The sequence below is a fragment of the Coenobita brevimanus genome, chromosome 81 (genome assembly GCF_032717465.1).
Source record: "Coenobita brevimanus isolate Jiangsu-jjx chromosome 81, ASM3271746v2, whole genome shotgun sequence".
Taxonomy (NCBI): domain Eukaryota; kingdom Metazoa; phylum Arthropoda; class Malacostraca; order Decapoda; family Coenobitidae; genus Coenobita; species Coenobita brevimanus.
Genome location: NC_137034.1, coordinates 158,113 through 184,204, shown reverse-complemented (window position 1 = coordinate 184,204; position 26,092 = coordinate 158,113). Strand labels below are relative to the sequence as shown.

Below are 26,092 nucleotides of genomic sequence, written 5' to 3'. Positions count from 1 at the left end.
TCTCTCTCTCTCTCTCTCTCTCTCTCTCTCTCTCTCTCTTACACTCAAAGCCCAGGGACATAATTTTCATTTCATTCTGCTTGTCATATGATTTTTTTTTTAGATCAGGATAGATTTTCGACTCCAGTGGGGTTAGATATACCTTCAATAAATCCCTTTAATATTGAGGGTCCTTTATTAAGCTGAATAAAATGGTCTGGTGGTAGAAAGAGTACATTAGAAAGGACGTCACCTTGAGTCAGAGGGTTAACTTACATCGTGTGTGTGTGTGTGTGTGTGTGTGTGTGTGTGTGTGTGTGTGTGTGTAGTGGAACATGAAGAGAGTGTGAAGGTAGCTATGATGTAATATAGATGTGGTATGGCCACGATATACCGTGGAAGAGAACGTAGTCTAAAGATAATTCATGCAGTTTGTGAGGAATGTTTTATGAAACAGGCAAGAAGGACGATTTTGGAGACTGGATTATGTGTGAGTAAGGACGCACACTAGCCAAAATAGGAGCCGAACAGCTGGGTACAATGAAATATGAATGAACACCCCGTTATGTGTCTTCTCTGCACGGTTAGGGTAGCTGCCTGTCAGAGTCGTTTCTAAATAATTCCGAAACAGTCCGTAGAGCTCGTCCCTATGGTAGTTACAGCTCGAAACACCGTAATTCTTTATATACATCGCTGCAGATTCAGGGGACAGTTTTCACATGTTTCCTTCGTCTGCGTTTATCTTTTTATGATGCTGTAACAATGTATTTAACTCATTCTTATGGTACTTTAAATCCAGTGTACAGTATTTTATTTGATATTTCCGGATATAGAAGGGTATTTTTTCGTGTTCTGTTCGCTCTGTCATAATATAAGAACCATAAAGAGTAAGGATTTTTTTTTCTCTCATTTTTGTTGGGTTTGGTATCTGGCACTGAATAATTATGACACAATTGTGGGGGTGAGTATGTGGGTATGGGCATAGAAAAATTGTGCAGGTATAAAAAGAAGGATGTGAGTGTGGTGCAGTTTGACGGGAGAATATGGGGGTGGTGTGGGTGTAGAGTTAGATGTGTGGGTGTTTTGTCTGTCTATCTATCTATTGCCAGACGCCTCAATCCTGTTTGGGGTGGCCACAAACAAATCGCCTCCAAGTCGCCCTGTCCCCAGCCATTTCACTGCCCTGCTCCCAACTCACACACCCCTCTCTCATATACCTCTCCACCCCATCCCTCCATCTCATCCTCGGCCTCCCCCTCCCTCTTCCCCTCTCCACCTCACTCACATACACTCTCTTCGTCAGTCTTTCACCCTCCATCCTCTCCACATGGCCAAACCACCTCAGTGTGTTCCTCATAACACTTCCTACCACTACACGAGATGAGAGGGAAAGTGAAGAGGTGGGCATGAGATGAGAGGGAAAGTGAAGAGGTGGGCACGAGATGAGAGGGAAAGTGAAGAGGTGGGCACAGGATGAGTGGAAAAGTGAAGAGATGGGCACAGGATGAGAGGGAAAGCGAAGAGGTGGGCGTGAGATGAGAGGGAAAGTGAAGAGGTGGGCACGAGATGAGAGGAACAGTGAAGAGGTGGGCACACGAGGTGAGAGAGAAAGTGGAGAGGGGGACACACGAGATGAGAGGGAAAGTGACGAGGTGGGACGAGATGAGAAGGAAAGTGAAGAGGTGGGCACGAGATGAGAGGGAAAATGAAGGATCGTGCAAGTGGACAATCTAATATTTATGTGCGAGGAAGGTTAAGGAAAAGGAGAGGCATCAGAGAGGTAAAAATCTGTCGCCTCTCCTGCTTCTCCCCTCCACAAGCTTTGAAAATCAGTGACGTAAATCCGTAACAAATGACACAGATGACACGGGTGACATTAACAAAATATAATCAGTGTCATTTGCTTCAGATTAACCCCACTGATTTTCAGAGCACGTAGAGAGAGAGGCAGGGAAGGGGACAGGACCTCTGCCTCCGAGTGTACGTGAACCAAGAGCTATAGTGGGATAGGGAAAAAGGAAATGGAAGTCAGGGAAATGATAATAGACGGAAATAAAGAAAGATTGGTTTTAAGACAGAACTATGGATTGATTTAAGAGACAGATACAAACAGATTTTAAGACTTGTAGATATAGACAGATTATAAGACAAACGGACAGACAGCACATACAGAGTGGTAGGTACATAGAACAGTAGATAAGTAGACAGACTAAAAGATTGAATGACGGATGGACAGACAAATAATGACAAACAGATCTAGCCTGGATAGATGGATGGATGGATGGATGTGATGATAGATAAATAGGGAGACAAAAACTGACACCCAGAGATAGATAGATAGATAGATTGATATACAAGCAAACGTACAAAATAAACAGGCAGACAACCACGTATATAACATTACTAGAGGTAGAGAAAACGGGAATTACAAGGCGCCCTATTCAGGTCACACTATTCTAAATCCTCGCGTGTCAGATAATATCACAACACAGGCTCAATCCATACCACTCCCAGACCCCCTCCTGCTACAAGGACCTCCGCGACTTAACCCCACACTCCAAACTCCCTCCTTCCCAACCCTCTCAACCCCCTCTCAGCTCTTCATCCCCCAACTCCAACCCCTTAAACCTCCCCACCCCTCTTCTTTCCTCAAAAAACACACCTCTTCCTCTCTCAACCCCACCTTTACCTCTCAACTTTCCTCAACCCCACCACCTCTCCCCCCTCAACCCCACCCCCTCTCCCCTTAAACCCCACCACCTCTCCCCCCTAAACCCCACCCCCTCTCCCCCCTAAACCCCACCCCCTCTCCCCCCTCAACCCCACCCCCTCTCCCCCCTCAACCCCACCTCCTCTACCCCTTCAACCCCTCTCCTCTTCCCCCTAAACCCCACCACCTCTCCCCCCTAAACCCCACCACCTCTCCCCCCTCAACCCCACCCCCTCTCCCCCCTCAACCCCACCTCCTCTACCCCTTCAACCCCACTCCTCTTCCCCCTCAACCCCACCCCCTCTTCCCCCTCAACCCCACCCTTTCTTCCCTTTCTCTCTCCTTCTCATCCCCACCCCTCTCCCTCTGAACCCCACCCTCTCTCCTCCCTCAACCCTCTACCTCGCCATCCCTCAACCCCACCCCTTTACCATCCCTCGACCCCATCCCCTCTTCCCCCCCCAGCCCCATCCCCTCTTCCCCCCCCAGCCCCACCCTTCTTTTCCCCTCAACCCAAAGCCCTCTCCCCCTCTCAACCCCATCCCCTCTCCATCCCTCAACCCCATCCCCTCTCCATCCTTCAACCCCACCCCTTCGCCAGCCTTCAACCCCACTCCTTTCAACCTCTCAACCCCACCAACTCCCTCCCAGCGTGACGCCAGATCGACATAAAATTGTTTGTACGAAATACGTTGGTAATTTCATGTGGACTTGAGAGAGAGAGAGAGAGAGAGAGAGAGAGAGACGCAGGTGGAAAAAAGATTGCTCAAAATCCTGGCCTAAATATGGTTTTTTGTTGCCGTAAATCCACTTAGGAATTTTTTCGTTCGCAAGAAATGGATGATTTTGTTCTGATTGTTTTTATTTAGCTTAAAGAGTGATGACGTTGAAGGATCAGTTTTATTTATTTATTTATTGTAGCTGCCAAGCGATTTACTACTGTTATTGATCACCTCTGTGGTTTTACTCTAACTTGGCCTAAAATTGCCATCTCTGCATCTTGAATCCTGACTTGTAGCAATAGATCAGTGCTAAAATATGGTGCCAGTCACGCAAAAGTGCTATGGAATGGATGTGGGACCGTAGAATTGTCTTTTTCCAGATACTGAGATCCGTGAAATAAACTACAAAAGGACGAAAGTCTGGGCCAGGTTAAGGTGAAAGAACTAAACCAGTGAGAGAATTGTGGTGTGTGACGTGTATTTTTGGAGTAAGAAGAAAAGGATGAGTATTCTCGATTAATTGGGCTTGTAGTAGTAGTAGTAGTAGCAGATGTTGTTGTTGTAGCAGCAGTAGTAGAAGTAGTAGTAGTAATAATAGTAGTTGTTGTTGTTGCTGTTGTTAAGTGACCCTCCTCCAGCAGTCCACTCTCTTCCTTTTGGGGGATAGGGAAGCAATTGAGGGACGCTTGTATTACCAGGCAGTTAAGCTACCTAGCTGTATCAGTGCCACCACGTGAAAGTGTCCCTCTCCAGCACCTAATTGAACTTGATTCGGTGTTACGTGCCTCTTAGTCGGTCACAAGTCGCTACAACAATGACGTGGGGAGACAATGACGCTGTTCACTTCTGACATCTATTACTGAGGCAAAAGAAATCCCGTTGTTTTTACTAGTGCCTCAAAGCTTCATACCAATCACACACCTATCCATTAGTCCATCTGTCTGTTTATCTGCCTCCATTCTTCCATTTGTCAGCTCGCCACAATCATCCACATGACCAATACCTTCCCCAACACGCAGCTCTGCCTGTCATCATCATCTTTCACTATCCTCTTGTCTCTTTTCCTCGTTGTCTGTCATGGAAGGATCACATTGCGAAATAAACTTCTCAGACGTTGGGTGTGCTGAACAGACACTGTGATTTCCCTACACAGTTTCTGACTTTGCACAGAGTTTTATTCACCTCTTTCTGAAATACAGCTTTCGTGTATGGGTGAGCTTACCACATTCAGTTCTTTCATCATTTTTCATCCAGGTGACGTCCCTTACATTACAACTGCTCCCGCGAAGCAAGAACGGGTGTTGAGTTCCGATATGTGTGTGTGTGTGTGTGTGTGTGTGTGTGTGTGTGTGTGTGTGTGTGTGTGTGTGTGTGTGTGTGTGTGTGTATAAACAAAATAGTTCAACCATTCTTTGTCCAATTTTAGCCAAACCTGTTGGTAGGATTGTGGGGCAGACAGTGAGGTCACAGAGCTGGTTAAAGCATTGATCTAGCAATATAAACTTTAAAAGTCTTACGCCAAACTTCGAGGAACAGTAAGATCAGAATGAAGTTACTAAATTCTGAGACCAGTCAATCAAAGTTTAAGATCATAGGAGTTTAAGATCATAGGACTTTCGGATCATAGGAGTTTAAGATCATAGGAGTTTAAGATCATAGGAGTTTAAGATCATAGGAGTTTAAGATCATAGGAGTTTAAGATCATAGGAGTTTAAGATCATAGGAGTTTAAGATCACTGGAGTTTAAGATCATAGGACATCATCATCATCATCATAACCATCACCTCCACCAACACCTTCATCATCATCATCATCATCATTAATATGTTCATTGTCAATATTATCACGAACATCCTAAATTGTCAGGTACTTTTTTTTTTTTTTTATGTGAGGAAGAAGGAACCAAAGGCAATGAGCCCTCAATACTGTTCCCTCCAAGAGAAAAACAAAATACAAGAGAGAGCCAAATTCAAGATCCGATCATTTCGAGATGCCTGGACACACTGCGTTTGAAAGACTGGAGATCATAGGAAGCAGGAAATACAGACAGAGGGAGACAGTTCCAGAGTTGACCTGTTGCATAAATGAAGGACTGGGAGTAACGGTTGACTCTTGCATTAGAGAGTTGGACAGAAAAGGGGTGAGAGTTTGCTGCTAGACGGGTGCTATGCGCCCGTCGTAGAAGTGGAGGAATGCATGCAGACAGTTCAGAGGAACAGTGACCATTGAAGTAGCGATAGAAAAGAGATAAAGATGCAACAGTGCGGCGAAGAGACAGAGGTTGAAGGGAGTCAGTAAGAGGGGGAGAGTTAATGAGACGAAAAGCCTTTGACTCCACCCTATTGAGAAGAGCTGTATGTGGGGAGCCTCCCCATACATGAGAGTTGTACTCCACACAGGGGCGGATAAAACCCTTGTATAGAGTCAACAATTGTGCAGGGGTAAAGAAGGAACGGAGTATGCTTAGCACACCCAATCGCTTGGAAGCAGATTTTACAAGAGATGTAATATGATCTTTCCAAGACAAGTCCCGAGCAAATGAAACCTCAAGCATGTTCAACGATGATGTAGGATTAAGCTGAGTATTATTAAACATAAGTGGGTATACCTGTGGAAGATTTGTCGGGTTGATAGGTGCAAAAACTGAGTCTTTGATGCATTAAAAACAACCAGATTATTTTTACCCCAGTCAGAGATACGAGCCAAGTCAGACATTAGGTGTGCCATAGCCTCATCCCTTGCCTGTTGAAGTAACTGCTGAGATGGACGTTGTGGGAATCGAATGGAAAGGTGAAGGGTGGAGTCATCAGCGTATGAGTGGATAGGGTTAGATGTACAGCTTAGAAGGTCATTGATGAATAAAAGGAAGAGAGTTGGTGATAGGACAGAGCCCTGAGGAACACCATTGTTAATAGATCTAGGAGAAGAACGATAGCCGTCTACAACAGCGGCTATAGAACGACCAGAAAGGAAGCTAGAGATGAAGGCACAGATAGAAGGATAGAAACCGTAAGAGGGCAGTTTGGAAATTAAAGATTTATGCCTGACTCGATCGAAAGCCTTTGAGATGCAAGTGCAACGGCAAGGCTTTCGCCAAAGTCCCGAAAGGAGGATGATCAGGAGTCTGAAAGGTAGGTGAGAAGATCGCCTGTGGAGTGTCCCTGACGGAACCCATACTGGCCATCAGAAAGATTGTTGTGATAGGAAAGATGCTTTAAAATTTTTCTATTAAGAATTGACTCGAAAACTTTTGAGATACAGGATGTTAAAGCAATTGGACGATAGTTAGAGGGTTGGGAATGGTCACCCTTCTTTGGGACTGGCTGAATGAGAACAAACTTCCAGCAAGAAGGAAAGGTACAAGTTGACAGACAAAGGCGAAAGAGTTTACCTAGGCAGGGTGTAAGCACAGAAGCACAGTTCTTGAGAACAATAGGAGGGACTCCATCAGGCCCATATACCTTATTAGGACTGAGGCCAGCAATGGCAGAAAATACATCAGCTGAAGAAATTTTAATGTTAGCCATGAGGAAGTCAGAGGAGGGAAGTGAGGGAGGAACAGCACCTGAATCGTCTAAGGTGGAGTTGGAGGAGAAAGTCTGAGAGAAGAGATCTGCTTTATCTGTAGAAGAAATAGCTACAGAGCCATCAGAGTAGAAAAGAGGAGGGAAGGATGATGAGGTAAAGTGATTAGAAAGGTTTTTGGCAAGATGCCAGAAGGAGCGGGAAGAGTTTGAGTTAGAGAGTTGAGAGCATTTTGTACGGATGAAATTATTTTTAGCAGAGCGAAGAACAGACTTTGCACGATTCCGGGCAGAAATGTATATAAGATGTGATTCAGGGGTGGGTTGGCTCCGGTACCTTTTATAGACCCTCTCCTTGTTGAGGACAGCATTAGAACAAGCGTGATTAAACCAAGGCTTTCGTGCATTAGTTAAAGGATTACTCCACGTAAGGAAATATCATCATCATCATCATCACCAGCCTGCGTGCATCGGGTACTATTGGTGTTATTCCAGGATAGAAAAATAAAAATTGCGTACTGCTTGGACTTTTGTTGAATGTGTGCGTGGTGTGAGTTACTGATGTTGGCTATATTTATAAACATTTATGAACTTAAATGGCATACATGATTAATTCACACTTTCTGCCAAACTCTTCAGAATGAAACTAGGGTGAATATCTGAGTGAAAAAATATGAGCAAAGTAAAGGCTGCTTGTTAATGCTCTTGGGAATATGTTTATCGTAGCAATATATTAAGATGCTTTATAAACACGGCGTCTGCACCTTCCGAGGCAAAAATGGTTATGTGATGGTTACAGGATGTGGAGACAAGTTATTCTGGGATATTCCCTCACTGGCCACGGATAACTCAATTATTTTTATTTTGTGTAATATGCAGACTAGCTGCGTATTTCTCTCTCTCTCTCTCTCTCTCTCTCTCTCTCTCTCTCTCTCTCTCTCTCTACCTGTTTGTCTATGTCTCTACAGTATCTTCACATCTGTCCATAGTTCTATTTACTGTAGCTAACTGTCAACTTTCTGCGTGTTCCAACAACAGTCCAGTCCATTAAATCAAAGACTCACAACTCATCTTTCTGACCATTACACAAAACACACATACAGACACGTACAGGTTCATGCCCAAGTACACACACACACACACACACACACATACACAAGGGGCGGTACCTCTCTTAACAACCCACCACCCCCCATGGGCTTCCCAGGCCTTCCCAGTACACTTCATTCACTGTAAAGCACACACACACACACACACACACACACACACACACACACACACACACACACACACACACACACACACTAGTATGTGAAAGAGAGAGAGAGAGAGAGAGAGAGAGAGAGAGAGAGAGAGAGAGAGAGAGAGAGAGAGAGAGAGAGAATGTGTATATGTTTGAGACAGTACTGTTTTGTGTGCACGTATCTAAATACATATAGGAAGATGACAGATGAATATAAAGATGTATGTACAGGTATATTTATAGATAGATATAGGCATAGATGGATGTGCAGATATATACAGTATTTATAGGCACATATACCATAGATAGAGATAATAGACAGATAGATAGATAGATTTATTGATATACTGATTTCCACACATAAAGGAAACACGAAATGTCCTGAGCGTTATCGTGTATTCACTTTTTTCCTGAAATAACAAAGTGAGTAAGATGCAGTAAGATCAGCAGTATTTAGACAGAAAAAAGTGGGACTGAAAAAATGCGTAAGAGTCCTCAACAAGTCGCTGGCCATATTAGTGTGACTGAAGGTCTTTGTAATTCATTTTTCCCTTTTAATATCAACACACACACACACACACACACACACACACACACACACACACAATGCAGATGTGTGTGTGTGTGTGTGTGTGTGTGTGTGTGTGTGTGTGTGTGTGTGTGTGTGTGTGTGTGTGTGTGTTTCTTGTACACGTGTGTCACCTTCATGCCCAGTCACGCACAAAATATTCCTCAGATTAACAGTAGTAAGCCGCTAAGTAAAAGACAAAACTCACTCATAAAAACACGCTTATAAAACCTTACTCATAAAACGTACTCATAAAACTCCCAGGCGCCGCAGAGCAACCCGGAATTACGCCGCTCTAATCTCTGACCCAAAAAAGTGACACCTTGGAGATTCAGCGCAAATATGGTGCCGTCTGACCTTGAATAATTCCTTGATAGTCTTAAAAGTTAGGCGTCTTTTGGGGGGTAATTTTGAGCTACTTGTGAAAAAATAAATGAAGTCTGGAACAAGCAGGGTGTAATAATGATAGTCTTCCATTTTCTGACCTCTCGTTGCGGTGCATATACGTGGAAGGCTTTTTAAAAATTAGAAATATGATTGATTTGATGTTCTAGATTTCCCGTAGCCTAATTTTCCACTGTTTTTTAATATGAAAGGGAAATAACATAAATTTTTTTCCCCTCCCGATTGAAGATTCACCCTAGATGCGGTGCCGTCTAGCTTTGAAAATATTTCTTTGGTAGAAGTCTCACAAGTTGGCCGTCTAATCTGAGGCAATTTTAATCTTGGTGTTAAAAAAATAAAACACGAGGTTCGGAACGAGAAAGATATAATAACAGACAGACTTAGCATTTTCTAGACATGCGTATGCGAGGAAAGTTGGAGCGAGGAAAGAATGTAAGACAAATTTTTCTTGTTTTCCTGTAGTCTTTTTTTCAGTTTTTTCTTAGTATTTAGGATTGAAATTAGAAAAAGAATGTTTTTCTTTTCGGCTTAGAGATTCAGCGCAGATGCCGTGTGTTTCTAACCTTGAAAATTAATCCTTTGATATAATCCTCACAAGCTGGTCGTCTATTTTCAGGCAATTTTAGGCTTGGTGCAAAGAAAAGAATGATGCCTGAAAAAGAAGGGTGTATTAAAAAATGCATAATTCCAGTTTTCAAGATTTCTTAGTACTGTATAAACGAGAAAAGTTGGAATGGAGAAAAGGCATAATATACGTTTGTTTTCTAGTAGTATAAGTTGATGCATACTTAAACACTTTATACGTAGTACTCTGGAGGTGAAGGAACAACATACTTCAGCCTTCCAGTTTCCAGGATTATTCATGTATACGAGGAAACCTAAAGGAGTTCTGGAAGTGTAGCAGGTATACTCATTCATTTACCATAGACAAATTTCCTCAGCTTAACGAAAACTGGAATGAGAAGAGAGAATGTGTGTGGGTGTGGGTGTGGGTGTGGGTGTGTTTGTGGGTGTAGGTGTGTGTGTGTGTGTGAGACAGAGAGAGAGAGAGACAGAGACAGACAGACAGACAGACAGACAGGGACAGAGAGAGAGAGAATGTGATACCGCTTCCCATTTTCCCATGCTTGCTTGGTATATAAAACGAAATGTGTAAAGGTTAATTGCTGTCCTGTATCTTGATGTCCAGTTTATCAGGTGTTCATGGCACTGATGGTGGTGTCCCTATACGTGAGGAAAATTGATCAGTGGATAGAGATTAGGTTGCTCTTCGAAAGGACGTGAGATCAACCCCATATTGGATCAGAGGATAATTTGTAGATTTATAGAGGATCAGGAGACAATTTGTAGATTTATAGAGGATCAGGAGACAGTTTGTAGATTTATAGAGGATCAGGAGACAGTTTGTAGATTTATAGAGGATCAGGAGACTGTTTGTAGATTTATACAGGATCAGGAGACAGTTTGTAGATTTATAGAGGATCAGGAGACAGTTTGTAGATTTATAGAGGATCAGGAGACAGTTTGTAGATTTATAGAGGATCAGGAGACAGTTTGTAGATTTATAGAGGATCAGGAGATAGTTTGTAGATTTATAGAGGATCAGGAGACAGTTTGTAGATTTATACAGGATCAGGAGACAGTTTGTAGATTTATACAGGATCAGGAGACAGTTTGTAGATTTATAGAGGATCAGGAGACAGTTTGTAGATTTATAGAGGATCAGGAGACAGTTTGTAGATTTATACAGGATCAGGAGACAGTTTGTAGATTTATACAGGATCAGGAGACATTTTGTAGATTTATCCAGGATCAGGAGACAGTTTGTAGATTTATACAGGATCAGGAGACAGTTTGTAGATTTGTACAGGATCAGGAGACAGTTTGTAGATTTATAGAGGATCAGGAGACAGTTTGTAGATTTATACAGGATCAGGAGACAGTTTACAGAATTAAATATCATTAATTTGGCTTTATTGATTTTCTACAACACTCACCGACATGCCACAATAATATCCCCTCTAATACTACTAAACCAGTCCTAAATAAGACGTACCTAGCTTGTATTCTTCTGGGCGTCAGGGAAGGGTTTATCTAGTTTGTGTCCAGAATAGGAAAGAAAATTGCTTTGCGAAGAGGTCCAGGTCCGTATTCTTATCGGGTAAGGAAGCTCCCTAACACTCTTCCTAAGTGATTTATTTTGCTCATTACCCGTAACTATCCTCCTCTGTCATTTAAGTCATTCAGGTACCTCCATACCCAGCATAAATAACATATATATTAACTTGACATATCCAAAAATAAATCGCTAAGGAAAAAGTGCTAGGGAGCTTCTTTGGTGACGAGAATACGGGCCCTAGAATTAGGAAGATGACAGATCAGTTTTTCAGATTCCTCGGTATATTTTTCAGAGTCTAAAAAAGCAATTAATGATGGAAATATAAAAATCAGGCATAACTTTTTTTTGACGAGTGTGTTAGAAATTAGAGAGCTGGAAATTTAATAGATCTATGCCTCAAGTTCCCTGTTATAGATTTTCCTGGTAATAAAAAAAGAGGAAAGCGTGGGAAAAATAACAGTGCAAGTGTCAAGTAGGAAAAAAGTAGAAAAACCGAGAAATGCAAGCTTCGAGACGGAAAAAAAAAAAAATGACAACTGCAAGTGTCAAGCAGGAAAAATGACAAGTTTCAAGCAGGAAAAATGACAAGTTTCAGGTAGGAAAAATGACAAGCTTAAATAGGAGAAATGACAAGCTTAAGTAGGAAAAATGACAAGCTTAAGTAGGAAAAATGACAAGCTTAAGTAGGAAAAATGACAAGCTTAAGTAGGAAAAATGACAAGCTTTAAGTGGGAAAAATGACAAGCTTTAAGTGGGAAAAATGACAAGCTTTAAGTGGGAAAAATGACAAGCTTTAAGTAGGAAAAATGACTGATTTATATTATTTAGGAAATGTGAGTGCTGGATGAAGAATACACTAGGTAAGGCCCGTATTTACGCAGGTTAAGGAAGCTTCCAAATACCATTTCCTAAGCGACTTATTTTGGGTATTACACCTCTTTCGAGGCATGTGTAATAGAATATGTAATAAATACATGAAAGCAGTCGATTTTTTTTTTTTTGGGTGGGGGGGGGGGCAAACACTTCAGAAAATATTTAGCATTAAACTAGAGAGTGCGTCTATACTTTATGCAGCAGTACTGTCACAGGAACAAGGGGTATCTCTGGCAATGCAAATTTAAGTACAAAATTACGGATAATTATGTAAAGCTATAAAAACATAAAAACAATTACAATCTTCCTAAGACAAGTATAACTATAGCAGGTTATATATTGCTAGGCATTAGCTTTATATAACAATGTGAGATGATTTACAGACATTAATCATTGTTTAGACAAGAGATACTTTATGAAGTATAAGCTTACACTGTGCATTAAGTGCTTCAGATGGGCCAAATGTTTACACGATAGGCACCAAGAGATACGCTGAGCAATCAGTGCAGAATGCAGTTTGAGGTGTGAATTTGCCTTCGTCCGTAGTGAAAGTGTTACTACAAATCTAATACTAATTCGTCTGCCTCACCTAGAGAGTGGAACAGGTCCCGGTAGTATTTTCTCAATTTCTGTTTCCCTTAAATTTACTCATGATAATCTCCATAAATCTTTCAAGAATCTATGACCTAAGTATGCTTTTACCAGATACAACCTTTCCCAAGCAGAAAATATTTGGACTGGTATATGTTCCCACTCACAAATATTTCTTCCTATCATCCCTAAAGTATGGGCAGTAGAAGGTAGTGAAATTCATCCCAGTAGCATTTGTCGTGCAGAGTTTACAGAGTACATCATCATCATTTTCATCATGAATATTTAGTCTATTTTTTTTAGGCAGAGAGAAAACGTTTCTTACATCGAAATATTGTCATTACCCTTCTACATAATTCAAAAACAAGTATTTTTTCAGAGGGCTATTTTCCTTAAACATTCTGTAGACGGTGCATTATGAGTTTTGAGTCATGTACATATTCTCATAGTTGCAGTATGCCCACCAAAACACTACCTCTCAGTGTCCTATGATACATTCTCAGATCGTCTTGCGTTTGATGGATTGGAATAATAGAGTTGTGTCGACCACGAGAGGGTTGCTAAAACTGTCTGGCAGGAGCATGGATACAAATGAAATAAGCGTTCTCGAAAGAGTGGGTTATGTTGTAGCCTCATCACTTTTGCTCTCAGGTAATTTAGCATCATATTTTACCGATTTCATGATGTCACCGATTTTCACGCGCTGCTGTATCGGTGTGTGTGTGTGTGTGTGTGTGTGTGTGTGTGTGTGTGTGTGTGTGTGTGTGTGTGTGTGTGTGTGTGTGTGTGTGTGTGTGTGTGTGTGTGTGCAATCCGGTAACGCATTCTCTATTCCTTACCTTCTTTCCTTCCCCCAGTCGGTATTATCCAACTTACTTATCCCTTCATTATAATAGAAAATCCCTAAGATAAATAAAATCATCTGGAGGTGCCAAGAATAAAGCAATAAGATAAGGGATGGAAGGGGTTGATTCTCGCTTCTATCATTCGGCCTTCCTCAGTTCTAGGGGCAACTTTTCGTAGAGATGTGATTCTTGCAGTTCATTCCTAACCCCCCGCACGAACAGACGTCTTCTGAGCTGAATAAATCGTCTGGTTATTGCAAGAAGAAACTAAAGCGCTAACAGTATACAGATAATTTCCCTCATTGGTTTATGCATTTTTCACCTTGCTGTGGTGTGTATAACTCTACTGTATTCTATTCCTGCACACTCCAGACAATTTTATTCAGGTAAGAGTAAGTACAGGAGCCTGATACTTATTACGGTCGCCATTAATGTACGAAAATATGTTAATAAACAAAAAAGTGGCGGGCCTCAGTGATGTGCACATGAAGGCATGGTTCACTTTCCCTTAATACTCTGATGATAGTTCTCTTATTATCTCCCGCGTAGGGTGGTGATCATTTAATCACCTGCATCTTTGTGTGTGTGTCTGTTTGTTACCAAAATACCTCATAAACCATGTGAGCAAATTGCATTCAAACTTTGTGGGCAGTATCCAGGGATATTTGGCCTGAAATGGTTAGATTTTGGCGAAGCTGCGATGATATGCCTCCAAGTGCCAGAAGATTACTGATCCGTTTTTATTTTTTTTAAGACAAACACATAAAGACAGTGAAATGCGGGGGGGCTAAATCCTAAGATTTTTTTTATTTTTATCGTTCACCATATCAAAATCGAGTGGGTAGCTTGTATCCAAACTTTGCGGTCAATAACCCGGGATGTGTGGCTTGATTAGATTTTGGTGAAGCTACGATGATATTCCTCCGACTCCCTAAGGATTACTAATCTACTTTTTTTTAGTGATGGAGGGCTATACCCATTCGTGGGCGATCTCTTTGGCTGCCCCATTTTATTTTTGTTGTTCGGGTGTCTTGGTCTTACCTATTGTACCTATCAGAGGAAAACTGGGTGATGATGATGATAATGATGATGATGAAATCTATGATGATAATAGACCATGAATATGACGATGATGATGATGATGATGATGATGATGGTGATTATGCTCCAGGTGATAATGATATTAATAATGATAATAGTTTCGTTGAATATGGTAGGCACTACCTCTCTTCCTCTACGCATTTCAGCAACATACACGTTTATGCACATTTTCCCTGTAAATATTGATCTTTACCGTCAACACTCCACACTCCCTCCCTTGCTCATAACCTCTTCCCCCCACCTCCACCCCCAACCTCTATTCTTCCCCTCCTCCCCCCTTACCCTTACCCCTTTCCCTAACCCAACGCTGTAACGGGTTTGGTGGGAGAGGCACACAACCCAGAGTAGGTGGTTCACACACACACACACACACACACACACACACACACACACACACACACACACACACACACACACTCTCTCTCTCTCTCTCTCTCTCTCTCTCTTTCTCTTAGTAAATTGTCTGGGAGGAACAAGAATGAATCGCCGGATGCAAGGAGTTAAGTAAATCGAAAGTTCCCAGATACAACACTGACTCTGGAAAAAGATAAGGAGAGGGAGGGTGAGGGGAGGGAAGGAGAGAAAGTGAGGAGATGGAGTTGGAGGAAGAGGGAGGAAAGGTAGGGAAGGAGAGAAAGCGAGAAGATGGGGATTGAGGAAGAGGGGAGGTAATGGGAAGGGGAAAGAGGAAGGAAGAGAGAGAGAGAAAAGAAACTTGACTCGTGACATTGACCTTACATGGGTTTGCGCCAAAATGGAATCCCTTCTCCCTATACATACACACATACATACACATACATACATATACACAATACATACGTACATTCATGAAGGCAGACAGACTTACATACATACATACATACATCGTGGCTAATAAAATCACTGCCTTACCTGCCCTACCCGTGTTATTACATTCACAACTACTACGCCCTCACTCATCACCACTACCACACACTATCAATCACCTTGGCCTTTTTCACCCTCACCATAACTACCACTACCTCAACCACTACCATGTTTACTATGTCCACAACTACTATTATGTCATCTACCACTACCACCACCTCCATCCATCACCACTACCATCATCATCGTTGTCACAATTACCGTAACTCCTCTCCCATTACCCTAACCATCCCAACCACCATTAACATAACACCCTTCTTAATGGTCCCCTCCTCCTGCCACCACATAACAGCCTCCTTCTCCCATTACCAGCCCATTACAGTTACTCAAGAAAAGGGTAATGGAGAAGGAATGGACGGAGGAGAGGAGAGAGGAGGGGGTGGGAAGGAGAGGGGAGGTGAGAGGAGAAGTGGCGTGAGAAGAGAAGAGGGAAGGAAGGGAAGGTTGGGAGAGGGGAGGGGAGGGGAGGGAAATGAGAGGGAAGGGAAGGAGATGAGAGGGGATTTGAGAGTTCTGTGTATACAAACATGGCAATGTGGGAATAGGAAGGAGATAGGAAAGACAGGAAAGAATGGAAGGAAGAATAGGACGTTGGAGGAAAGGGAGGGGAGGAGAGAATTGATTTGTGTAGAGGAAGGGAAAGGAAGAGACAGGGTAGGGAGGGGAGGGGAAGACAGAAAATGGAAGGAGGGGAGAGGGGAGGGAAGGTGGAGAGAAGTAATTTAAACAGAGAAAAGGAAAGAGAGGAGAAGGTAGGAGAGAGATTGGAGGAATGGAGAAGGAAGTGAAAGGAGGTAGGGGGAAGGAGAGAAGAGGGGAAGGGAAAAAAAAGGCTGGTGAAGGGAATTTAGAGACAAACGGGAAGGGAAGGGAAGGCGGAGAGAAGAAGGGTAGAGAAGGACTTGGGGTGGGAGGAGTGTAGAAGAGAAAACGAATTGGAGTGAGTGATGATAAGAATGAAGAGGATGAAATAACAATCCCTCCACTCCAACGAAGACGGTTTTTTACGCTAATCTTCCTACCACCAGACGATTTTATTCAACTTAGAGGGGGACTTACATTTGGGGAGGTGTTAATGGAGATATTTAGTGATTTAATTTCAAAAAGTGTCCCCTAAAATCAATAAAATCGCCTTTAAATAGGACGAAAGGAAAATGACGTCATAATAGTGAAGAGGATAAAAAGACTGGGAACGGAGAGAGAGAGAGAGAGAGAGAGAGAGAGAGAGAGAGAGAGAGAGAGAGAGAGAGAGAGAGGAATGGAAGAGAGGAGGGGGAGGTAAGAAAAGAGAAAACTGAACGTAAATGATGAAAGAGAATGGAGAAAATGTGAACAAGAAGTGAGACAGAAAGAGCGCCAAAGAAAGAAGGGAAGAATAAATGAAAGAAAGTGAACAAGTGAGAAAAAGAGAAAGGAAGAGAGCGAGGTAGAGAAAGAGAAAAAGAGAGCGAGCAAAAGAGAGAGGTAAAGAGAGAGGCAGAGGGCAGGTGCGTGTGTAGGTAGTTATATCACATACCTGTTAATTGGTAGACCTGGGTCGGGCTACCTGGACACACCTTACCTGGCCTAGTACACGTGTATGGTAGAGGGAGTGGAGTACATCAGGAGTAGTACATGTGAAAGGTAGTACAGGGAGGCAGAGGAGGGGATAAAGATAGATAGGTAGGTAGGTAGGTAGAATAGATATATAGGTAGGTAGGTAGGTAGATAAACAGACAGATTTATATTTATTGAGAGAGAGAGAGAGAGAGAGAGAGAGAGATCACATACCTGTTAATTAGTGTACAGTACCTGGGTGCGGCTCGTATATACACACCTTGCCCTACCTTAGCTTGCCCATTACACGTGTACACTACAGCAGCACAGAGGTAGCACATGGGTAGTACCAATGTTTTTAGGACATAGCACACAATCTACCTTACCTTGTCCAGTAGTAGTAGTAGTAGTAGTAGTAGTGTTAGTGGTGGTGGTAGTGGTAGTAGTAGTTCTTGTTGTTGAAGGTAGGGACTGAGGAACGTTTGTATAACCGTGCAGGCTGTCTATGCCACCACGTGAAGGCTTCCCTCCCAGCCCCACCTTGCCCAGTACACAAACAGTATCAGGGAGAGTACTACATAAGGGGTGGTACAGAGAAAGAGTAGTACAATTTTAGAGTACATTCTTAGAGTAAATTTCCATGGTAATTTTAATAGAATAGTACATATCATCATACATCTTTATAGTATATTTTAAAGCAGTACATTTAGATCAGTACATATTTAAAGTACATTTTTAGAGTAGCACAATTTTAGTACATTTTAAAGTACATATTTTAGAGTAGTACATTTTAGTGACTAATGCAATTTTAAGGGTAGTACATTCTTAGAGAAGTTCATTTTTAGAGTAGTAATTTTTTAGAATCTAAATATGAATGTAAGGAAGAGTAAAGCTATGGTCGTCGAGAGAAATGAAGTCAGTGAATGTACAGTGAGGTTGGATGAGGAGGAAATGGAAAATGTGAGTACATTTAAGTACTTGGCTAGTGCGTTGGGTAAGGATGGAGGTTTGGAGGATGATGTGCTTGAAAGGGTACAACAAGGAAGAATGGTTGCTGGTTTCTTGAAAGCAGTGATAAGAAACAGGGAAGTGAGCATGGAAGTGAAAAAGTTACTACATGACAGTATTGTGATACCAACTCTAACGTATGGAAGTGAAGCATGGACCTTGTTGGAGGGACAGAAATCAATAGTGAGAGCAGTGGAAATGAGGTATTTGAGAGGAATGTGTGGCGTTATATGGAGAGACAGACTGACAAATGAGGAACTGAAGGAGCGTTGTGGTGTGGATGTGGATGTGATAGGAAGCTCTGTGAGAAACACACTGAGGTGGTTTGGCCATGTGGAGAGGATGGAGAGTGAGAGACTGACGAGGAGAGTGTATGTGAGTGAGGCAGAGGGAAGGAGAGGGAGGGGGAGGCCAAGGATGAGATGGAGGAATGGAGTGGAGAAGTCTATGAGAGAAAGAGGTGTGAACTAGGAGCAGGGCAGTGAGTTGGCGGGGGACAGGGCAACATGGAGGCGATTTGTTTGTAGCCACCCTTTACGGGATTATGGCGTCTGGCAATAGATAGACAGACATTTAGTTACATTCGAGGATTATTTTGGGATTACATTTTGGGGGATTACATTTGGGGGGATTACATTATGGAAATTACAGTACTTTAGGAGATTACATTTTGGTTTCATATTGGGGATTACATTTTAACGATTACAATTTGTGGGATTATATTTGGGGATTACGTTTTGGGGGATTGTATTTGGGGATTACATTTTGTGGGATTATATTTTGAGATTTCATTTTGAGATATTACATCTAGGGGATTACATTTGGGTGATTACATTTTGTGGGATTGTATTTTGATATTTACACTTGGGGGATTACATTTTATGGATAACATTTACGGATTAAGACAAAAAAAACCTATTCCAGTTTGGCAATAGCCTGTAATAGTCGGTACAGTGAAAAGGGGGTATGTGGATTGCGATGGAGTGGAGTGAAAGGATGGAGCTAGAGAGAGGGAGGAAGAGAAGCAGGGAAAGTGGAGGGATAATGGACTGGAGTAGAGGGAGAAGAGAGGGGGAATCTTTAGGGGAAAGGGGAATGGAGTGGGAAGAGATGAGGAGAAGGGGGCTGTTGAGTGGGGAGAGAGGGGTGTGGAATGGGGCAGGGGAAGGTGGAGTAGAAGGCTGGGGGTGTGGAGAAGAGAAGAAACGCTGAGAGGAGAGGGAAGGGATGTGGAATGAGGGTAGGGGGAGAGCTGTAGCGTTGGGGGAGAGAGAGAGAGAGAGAGAGACAGAGAGAGAGAAGGGGGGGATATAGGAGGGAGTACTGAGTGGGGGAAGAATGGGAAATGAGGGAGAGAGGCTGTAGAGGGGGCAGGTGGAGAATGTGAGGGGAAATAGGAGTGTGAAGTGGAACGGTGTGATGTGAAAATGGAGGAGGAGAGAGGGGGGGGGTGAGGCTGTGGAGAGTAGCGGGGAGTGGGGGTGGAGTGGGGGTCGATGGAGAGGGGCCCCAGGACAATACCAGTGCAGTGTATGGCGTAATTGCTGTTTTTGTAGTGAACAAGGCGTCTCAGCTAACCTGCCATTATCTTCCCTTGCAGTTTATATCCCTGTGTACTTAGGTTACTTTATCATTACCTTTTACCCATTAAGTCCCGTGGGATATTTAACATTTATATTTTATTTTTGCTCTCTCCAGACGATTTTTCTAGCCTAGGGGAGACTTTTCGAGCTGGACGGATTTGATACAACCTTCACCATCACTGCTAAAAATTATTCCTAAATTGAGCATAAATCGTCTGGTGGTAGGAGGAATGAAATGAAAAATGCATAATAGAACTGAAGGGATTTATATTTTCATGCTGACCTCCTCCACACCAATCAGTTCACCTTAGCATAAAATTTTTAATAAGAAGGGTTAGATACAACTTTCATTAATTTTCTCAATCAAAGGGCTCTCCTAGGCTAAATAAACTCCTTTAGTAGCAGCAAAATTTTACGACAAAATTGACGACAAAAATAGGCGATAAAATAGACGACCAGATAGACAAAATAGACGACAAGAATACATAAAATAAACGACAAAATACACGTTAAAATAGACGACAAAAATAGACAGCAAAAATAGACAAAAAAATAATAGACGATGAAAATAGACAACAAAATAGACGATGAACTTGACGACAAAAAAGACGACAAAGATAGACGACAAAATAGACGACAAAATAGACAAAATAGACGACAAAATAGAAGATAAAATAGACGACAAAAATAGGCGATAAAGCAGACGATAAAATAAGCAACCAAAAAAGACGACAAAAATGGATAAAATAGACGACAAGATAGACAAGATAAACGACAGCAATAGACGATAAAATAGAAGACAAAATAGGAGATAAAAAAGTCGAAGAAGTTAGACGAAAAAAAAAGAGTACCTTAGTAAAGTGGATAATGAGTATATTCCCCACCCCAGGGCCCCATTGACCTTCACGGCCCGTATATATGGCTGGAACGTGTCTTAATATGGCTGTCAGTCTGTCAAGGGGGCGTGTGCAAGCCGGCCGCTACGATACGTACATACATACATGCACACATAATAAAAGCATACATACATACATACATACATGCACACATAATAAAAGCATACATACATACATACATTCATAACATTTGCTTCATGTACTTTCTGTTTAACTTCATTGCTCTCAGTTCTGATTTATAAACTACGGTTCACGTTTTATTACTTAACCTCCTCAGTACCATGGTCCCTTTCTCTCTCTCTCTCTCTCTCTCTCTCTCTCTAGTTATTCTTACTACTTCCAAACGACCCTATTCAGCGTAAGGGAAGCGTTTGAAATAGGCAGAATTTTGGTATTGGCTTTATTAACCTCTTATGGTGAAATCCTCCCAAGTTGAATAAATCTGTGTAGTGGTAGCCTGAATAAAGTAAAACAGTACGTGGTGAAAATAAAGGAGTTAAGCCTCTCAATTAGGCATGCAAGCGGTACAGTTATAAAAGTTTGTTTACATATCACAAGAAATGCAGTTATAATCTATAAAGCTTCTTGTCGTTAATAATTATGTCTTTATCATTTCCTGTCCAGATTACGGAGTAGGGAAGAAAGGAAGGAAAATTGTGTAATGTTTTTTGTTACATGCATCACCTGATAGCTTGTGACATATATTTCTTTTTTTTCTTCTTCTATTTTTTTTTTCTTGTCAGTTGGAATTCAAGCTACTTTCCAGACTACTGGGTAATTTATTCCTACTTTTCCTGCCAGCTTGGGAAGTCAGTATCATGGAACTTGCTGTAGGATTAGACTGATCATAAGACTTGCTCTAAGACTGGAATGGTGATAGGACTTGCTGTAAGACTGGAATGATGATAAGATTTGCTGTAAGACTGGAATGATGGTAGGACTTGCTTTAAAACTGGAATGATGATAGTTACTTCTGCTCTTGCTAATGCTGAGATATTCCCACTCACTCCCTCACTTGTCCCTCTACTTCCCTTCCTCCCAGACATGAACTGCTTGTAGTCATTGGTGTACTTAGAAGAACAGATGATGGTGATAATGATGTCTTTTACCTTATTCACATCCTTATTCATTTATTACCACCCCCCTCGTAGATCTGAATTGGTGCCGTAGCTGCTGTACCGGACGGGAGAAATGATGATGATGATGGTTATGATGATGATACTCTAGGTGATAATGATGAAAACAGGACTAGAATGGTGATAGTAATGTTGATAGATTCCCACTCGCTCATTCCCTGTCCCTCCATTTCCTCAGACGTGAACTGGTGTCGCAGCTGCTGTACCGGGAGGGGGGTCAGATTTTCCAGCGTGCGGGTGCAGCGGGGGAGCCTCCACCGGTCAACAGGTCCAGGCGTAGGGTCATCAGCTCACCCACCCAAGATGTCACACAGCCTGACCCACGATCACTTGAGGCACACCAGAGGCTCGTCAGGAAGGTAAGGAGAGAGAGAGAGAGAGAGAGAGAGGGATGGGTAGGTGAGAGGATGATTGTGTGTTTATTTGTGTTTATGTCTGACAAGAAAAGCATCCACATTCACTAGACGCACCAACTATTTGTCAGGAAGGAAGGTAGGAAACGTGGTGCTGGTGGTGCTATTTTGTGTGTGTGTGTGTGTGTGTGTGTGTGTGTGTGTGTGTGGTGTGTGTGTGTGTGTGTGTAAGCTATATTTATTTCCTGCAGGAATAACAAAGAGAAGAGAGAGCAGAATAGGGAAATGATCATAAATACATCTGTGAATCGCACCCCTGTCCACCTACTATATTTCACGACACAGGAGAAACTCAAGCAATGTGTTTCACCGGCGACAAGGAAACGGTGCAAGGGAGGGATCTAGTGTCACCCCTACCCTCCAGTGACTCGCTTTATTGATGTGTTCTTTGTTACCTCGAGACTATTTTTATTCAAGTTAAGGGTAGCGAAGGGGTAAATTTAAGCTTTGTTTACCGTCCCTAGTTCGAAAAGTCCTAAGCTGAATAAAGTCGTCTGGAGGTAGCAAGAATAAAACGAAAAATGCGTAGGTTGGCGAAATTTAGTCCGCTCCTACAGGCCCTGCTTTTTTATAGGATTTTAAACTCTGACATTTTCGCTCTTCTGCTTCCTCCTTCACCTTCATCGCCGGCGGTGATATAGACAAATCTACGAACCATTAAACGAGTATTACTAGAATAGGTGCCTTGGAAACTCTATGAACTCTATAACCCTCCAATGAAGCTTGTCATGTTAGGTATTCTTTTTGATGAGGTGCCAAATACATCGATTATGAAGGTAACTCAACCCTCCGTGTCATTCATACCCCGTTAACACCCACACCTACATCTACACCCACGCACACACAAGTGCACCTACACCCACACGCTCACGCATCCACACCCCCACCCACAGTCACACATACAATAGCACTATCACTCACTAACAACCACACATACACCTTCATACTCCCACACTTACTATCGCTCTTACACCCACACCCACCCACCTACCCTCTCTCTCTTTCTCTCTCTCTCTCTCTCTCTCTCTCTCTCTCTCTCTCTCTCTCTCTCTCACACACACACACACACACACACACACACACACACACACACGTACGTCAGACCCCAAGAACTCGTCGATATCAGCAGCATTCTTATTGTTTCGTCAGGGGCAATGGACGTCAGGGTAATGCCTTCAGCCTCAGCACGTGAACCCATAAACAGCAACATGCATTAAGTCCTCTGGCTGTCGTTTCTTGTTGCTCTGCTGCTTCTTATTATGTTCCTTTTATTTTTCTTCTCCATCTTCTTCTTTAGCTTCTTTCTTCCTCCTCTTCTTTTCTTCCTTTTTTTCTTCCCCTTCCTCCTCTTCTTCTTTTTTCTTCTTCTTTTCCTTTTTCCTTTTTCTTTTCTTCTTCTTCTTCTTCTTCTTCTTCTTCTTCTTCTTCGTCTTCTTCTTCCCCTTGTGGCCCCGGTCTTATCTGAACCTGAGCCTGGTGAACTGGTGGCTGAACTCGTCCTTCTTCTACAGCCCACCATCCTCCTTTCGGGGGATCTAGAAGGATTTGAGGGGCGTTCTTGTATCAGGGCAGTGAAGCCGCGCAGTCATTCGTGCCACCACATGAAGGTGTTAGATGCTTCAGATAGTATTACTATTGTTAAAGTACTTTTGCCTTAACTTGGCCCAAGTTTTCGTCCCTCCGCAGCTTACTCCTCGTCGTTCAGTGACAGAGAATGACAGTGCTACTACTTTACATTATTTCCATAGTACTTTTACTCGACAAAGATCATATTCTAGTGTTAATCTGTTATTGTAGATCAGCGTACGATATGTTGAGGCGACAGTTTTAGACCATAAAAGTAATAAAGTCAAGCTGCCTATGTGTGTATCTCTGATCGTTTGTTCGTTGCTTTCACGAGAACGGCCTAATTCTTTTTGCGTTATGTCGTGGTAGGTCCAGGGAGTGTCAGAAAAATACCTTAAAAATGACGATCCCGCGTGACGCTACGGCGCGAAATTATCGGAAACTTCTACACGTGGAAAAGTGCAAAAATCATTTTTCGACTTTCTGTTCAGAATTGGTCATTGTGGGCTTGATAGCTATATGGAAACAAAGATAATGCATTTGCAAACATTCTGTGATGGAAAGGCAATTATTTAGTCTAGCAAATTTTTTCAGGCAAGCACTGGTGTTAGAATAAGAGAAGCATAACAACCCCTTCATTACCAGACCTCTGTTCTAAGATGAGCAAACTGTTATCGGGCAATAGTCGAAAATAAGTTGGCAAGGGAAGGGTGTTAGGGAGATTCATAGGCTCACGAGAATACGGCATTTGGTCTGTGGTGAGGAGGGACAAGTCTGTGTGTGTGTGTGTGTGTGTGTGTGTGTGTGTGTGTGTGTTTGTGCGCCTGTGCTTTGAGGAAATTCTGCTAAGTTCGAATGCACTTAGAGAGAGAGGGGGGGGAAGGGGAGGGGGGTCAAATTTTTTCCCCTACCATGACAACAAAGGAGCACTGTCTTTCTCATGCACGTCACCTGACCCTTTACCTTTATTTTTCACGTGCGGAAATTACATAGCCTTTTCACGTAGGGCATGCAGTTTTTTCTTTCTTTTTTTTTTATACACTGGCCAGTTACCTGCCATTATTCACGTGCGGAAATTACTTGCCATAGTAGCCTCCGCCAGCGAGGTTAGGTTTTATCCCGCGATGGTTTGTTGGTTTGTCTGTCTGTCTGTCCGTCTCTCTGTTAGCAGGACTGCTCAAAAAGGTATGAAAGGATATTGATGAAATTTTGTGGATGGGTGGGCCATGAGCCAAGGAATAAATGATTAAATTTTGGGCAGGATCCGGATCTGGATCCGGAGTATTCCGCACAATTTTTCCAAAACTTATCAATGAATTTCAATAAAATTTTGTAGGAAGGTGCGCCATGGACCAAGAAAGAATTGATTAAATTTTGAAGCTGATTCGGATCCGGATCAGGATCCTTTTCAATGGTAATGGCATTGCCGGAGGTACGCGCTTTCTGAACGCTTTCTAGTTTTTTAAGAGATAATTTTCTTGTACTCTCTTTACGCGTGGGTAACCTTTTTACACGTGGGGAAATTATATAGTCTTTTCACATTACGCATTTTCTCACAGTTTTAAAGAAAGGTTTTATTGTAGAAACTTTTGTCTCATAAGAGGTATTATGTTGTGCTTAATTTTCGTCTGGAGAAGTTTATGTACTGTGTAGGCAGAGAATTATGCATTGTTTTTAAGTGGGTAGTTTTTATGCAGCCTTTATGCAAGCAACAGTTGTTCAAGTCTAACTGTTGCAGATATTTTATGAACAGAGGACACCAATAACCTGACGAATGGATTAGTTTATTTTTTAATCATTTGTTTTTCCTTCCTCTGTTCTGTTATTTAAAAAAAAAAAAATGATAGAGGATAGGGATTTACAATTAACTATATTTTTCAAGTGGGTAGTTTTATGTAGATTAATGTGGGCAAGAGAGAGAGAGAGAGAGAGAGAGAGAGAGGGGGAGAAAGAGAGAGAGAGAGAGAGAGAGAGAGAGAGAGAGAGAGAGAGAGACGTGGATTTACACAATCTTTGCGTTGAGAATACTGGTTTTACTCTTACTTGGCCTTGATTTTCTTCCTTTTGCAGCTTATTTCACGTAGCTCAAGGGCTGAATAAGACAATCCTGTGGCTCTATATCCTTTCCATGGCACCTCTTCGTGACTAGCACCATATTCTAACCTTGATCTATTGTTACAGCTTTGCATTTAACGTGGAGAAATGGTAGTTTTAGGCCACGTTAGAAAAAAAAAAAGTGTATAATACTGATATTCTATGTTTGGTGTATTACATTAACTCTCTCTCTCATTCTCTCTCTCTCTCTCTCTCTCTCTCTCTCTCTCTCTCTCTCTCTCTCTCTCTCAAGTATACGAAAATATGTAGCGTC

General features: G+C 42.2%; 1 protein-coding gene across 1 annotated transcript in view; it reads left to right on the top strand.

Annotated features, from left to right (window-relative positions):
• LOC145409525 (uncharacterized) overlaps positions 1-26,092 on the top strand; it is a 160,057-nt gene that overhangs the window by 31,216 nt on the left and 102,749 nt on the right. The window contains exon 3 of the mRNA XM_080279915.1: positions 21,924-22,104. Within this exon, the coding sequence (XP_080136041.1) occupies positions 21,924-22,104 (181 nt within the window). The remainder of the gene's footprint in view (positions 1-21,923; positions 22,105-26,092) is intronic.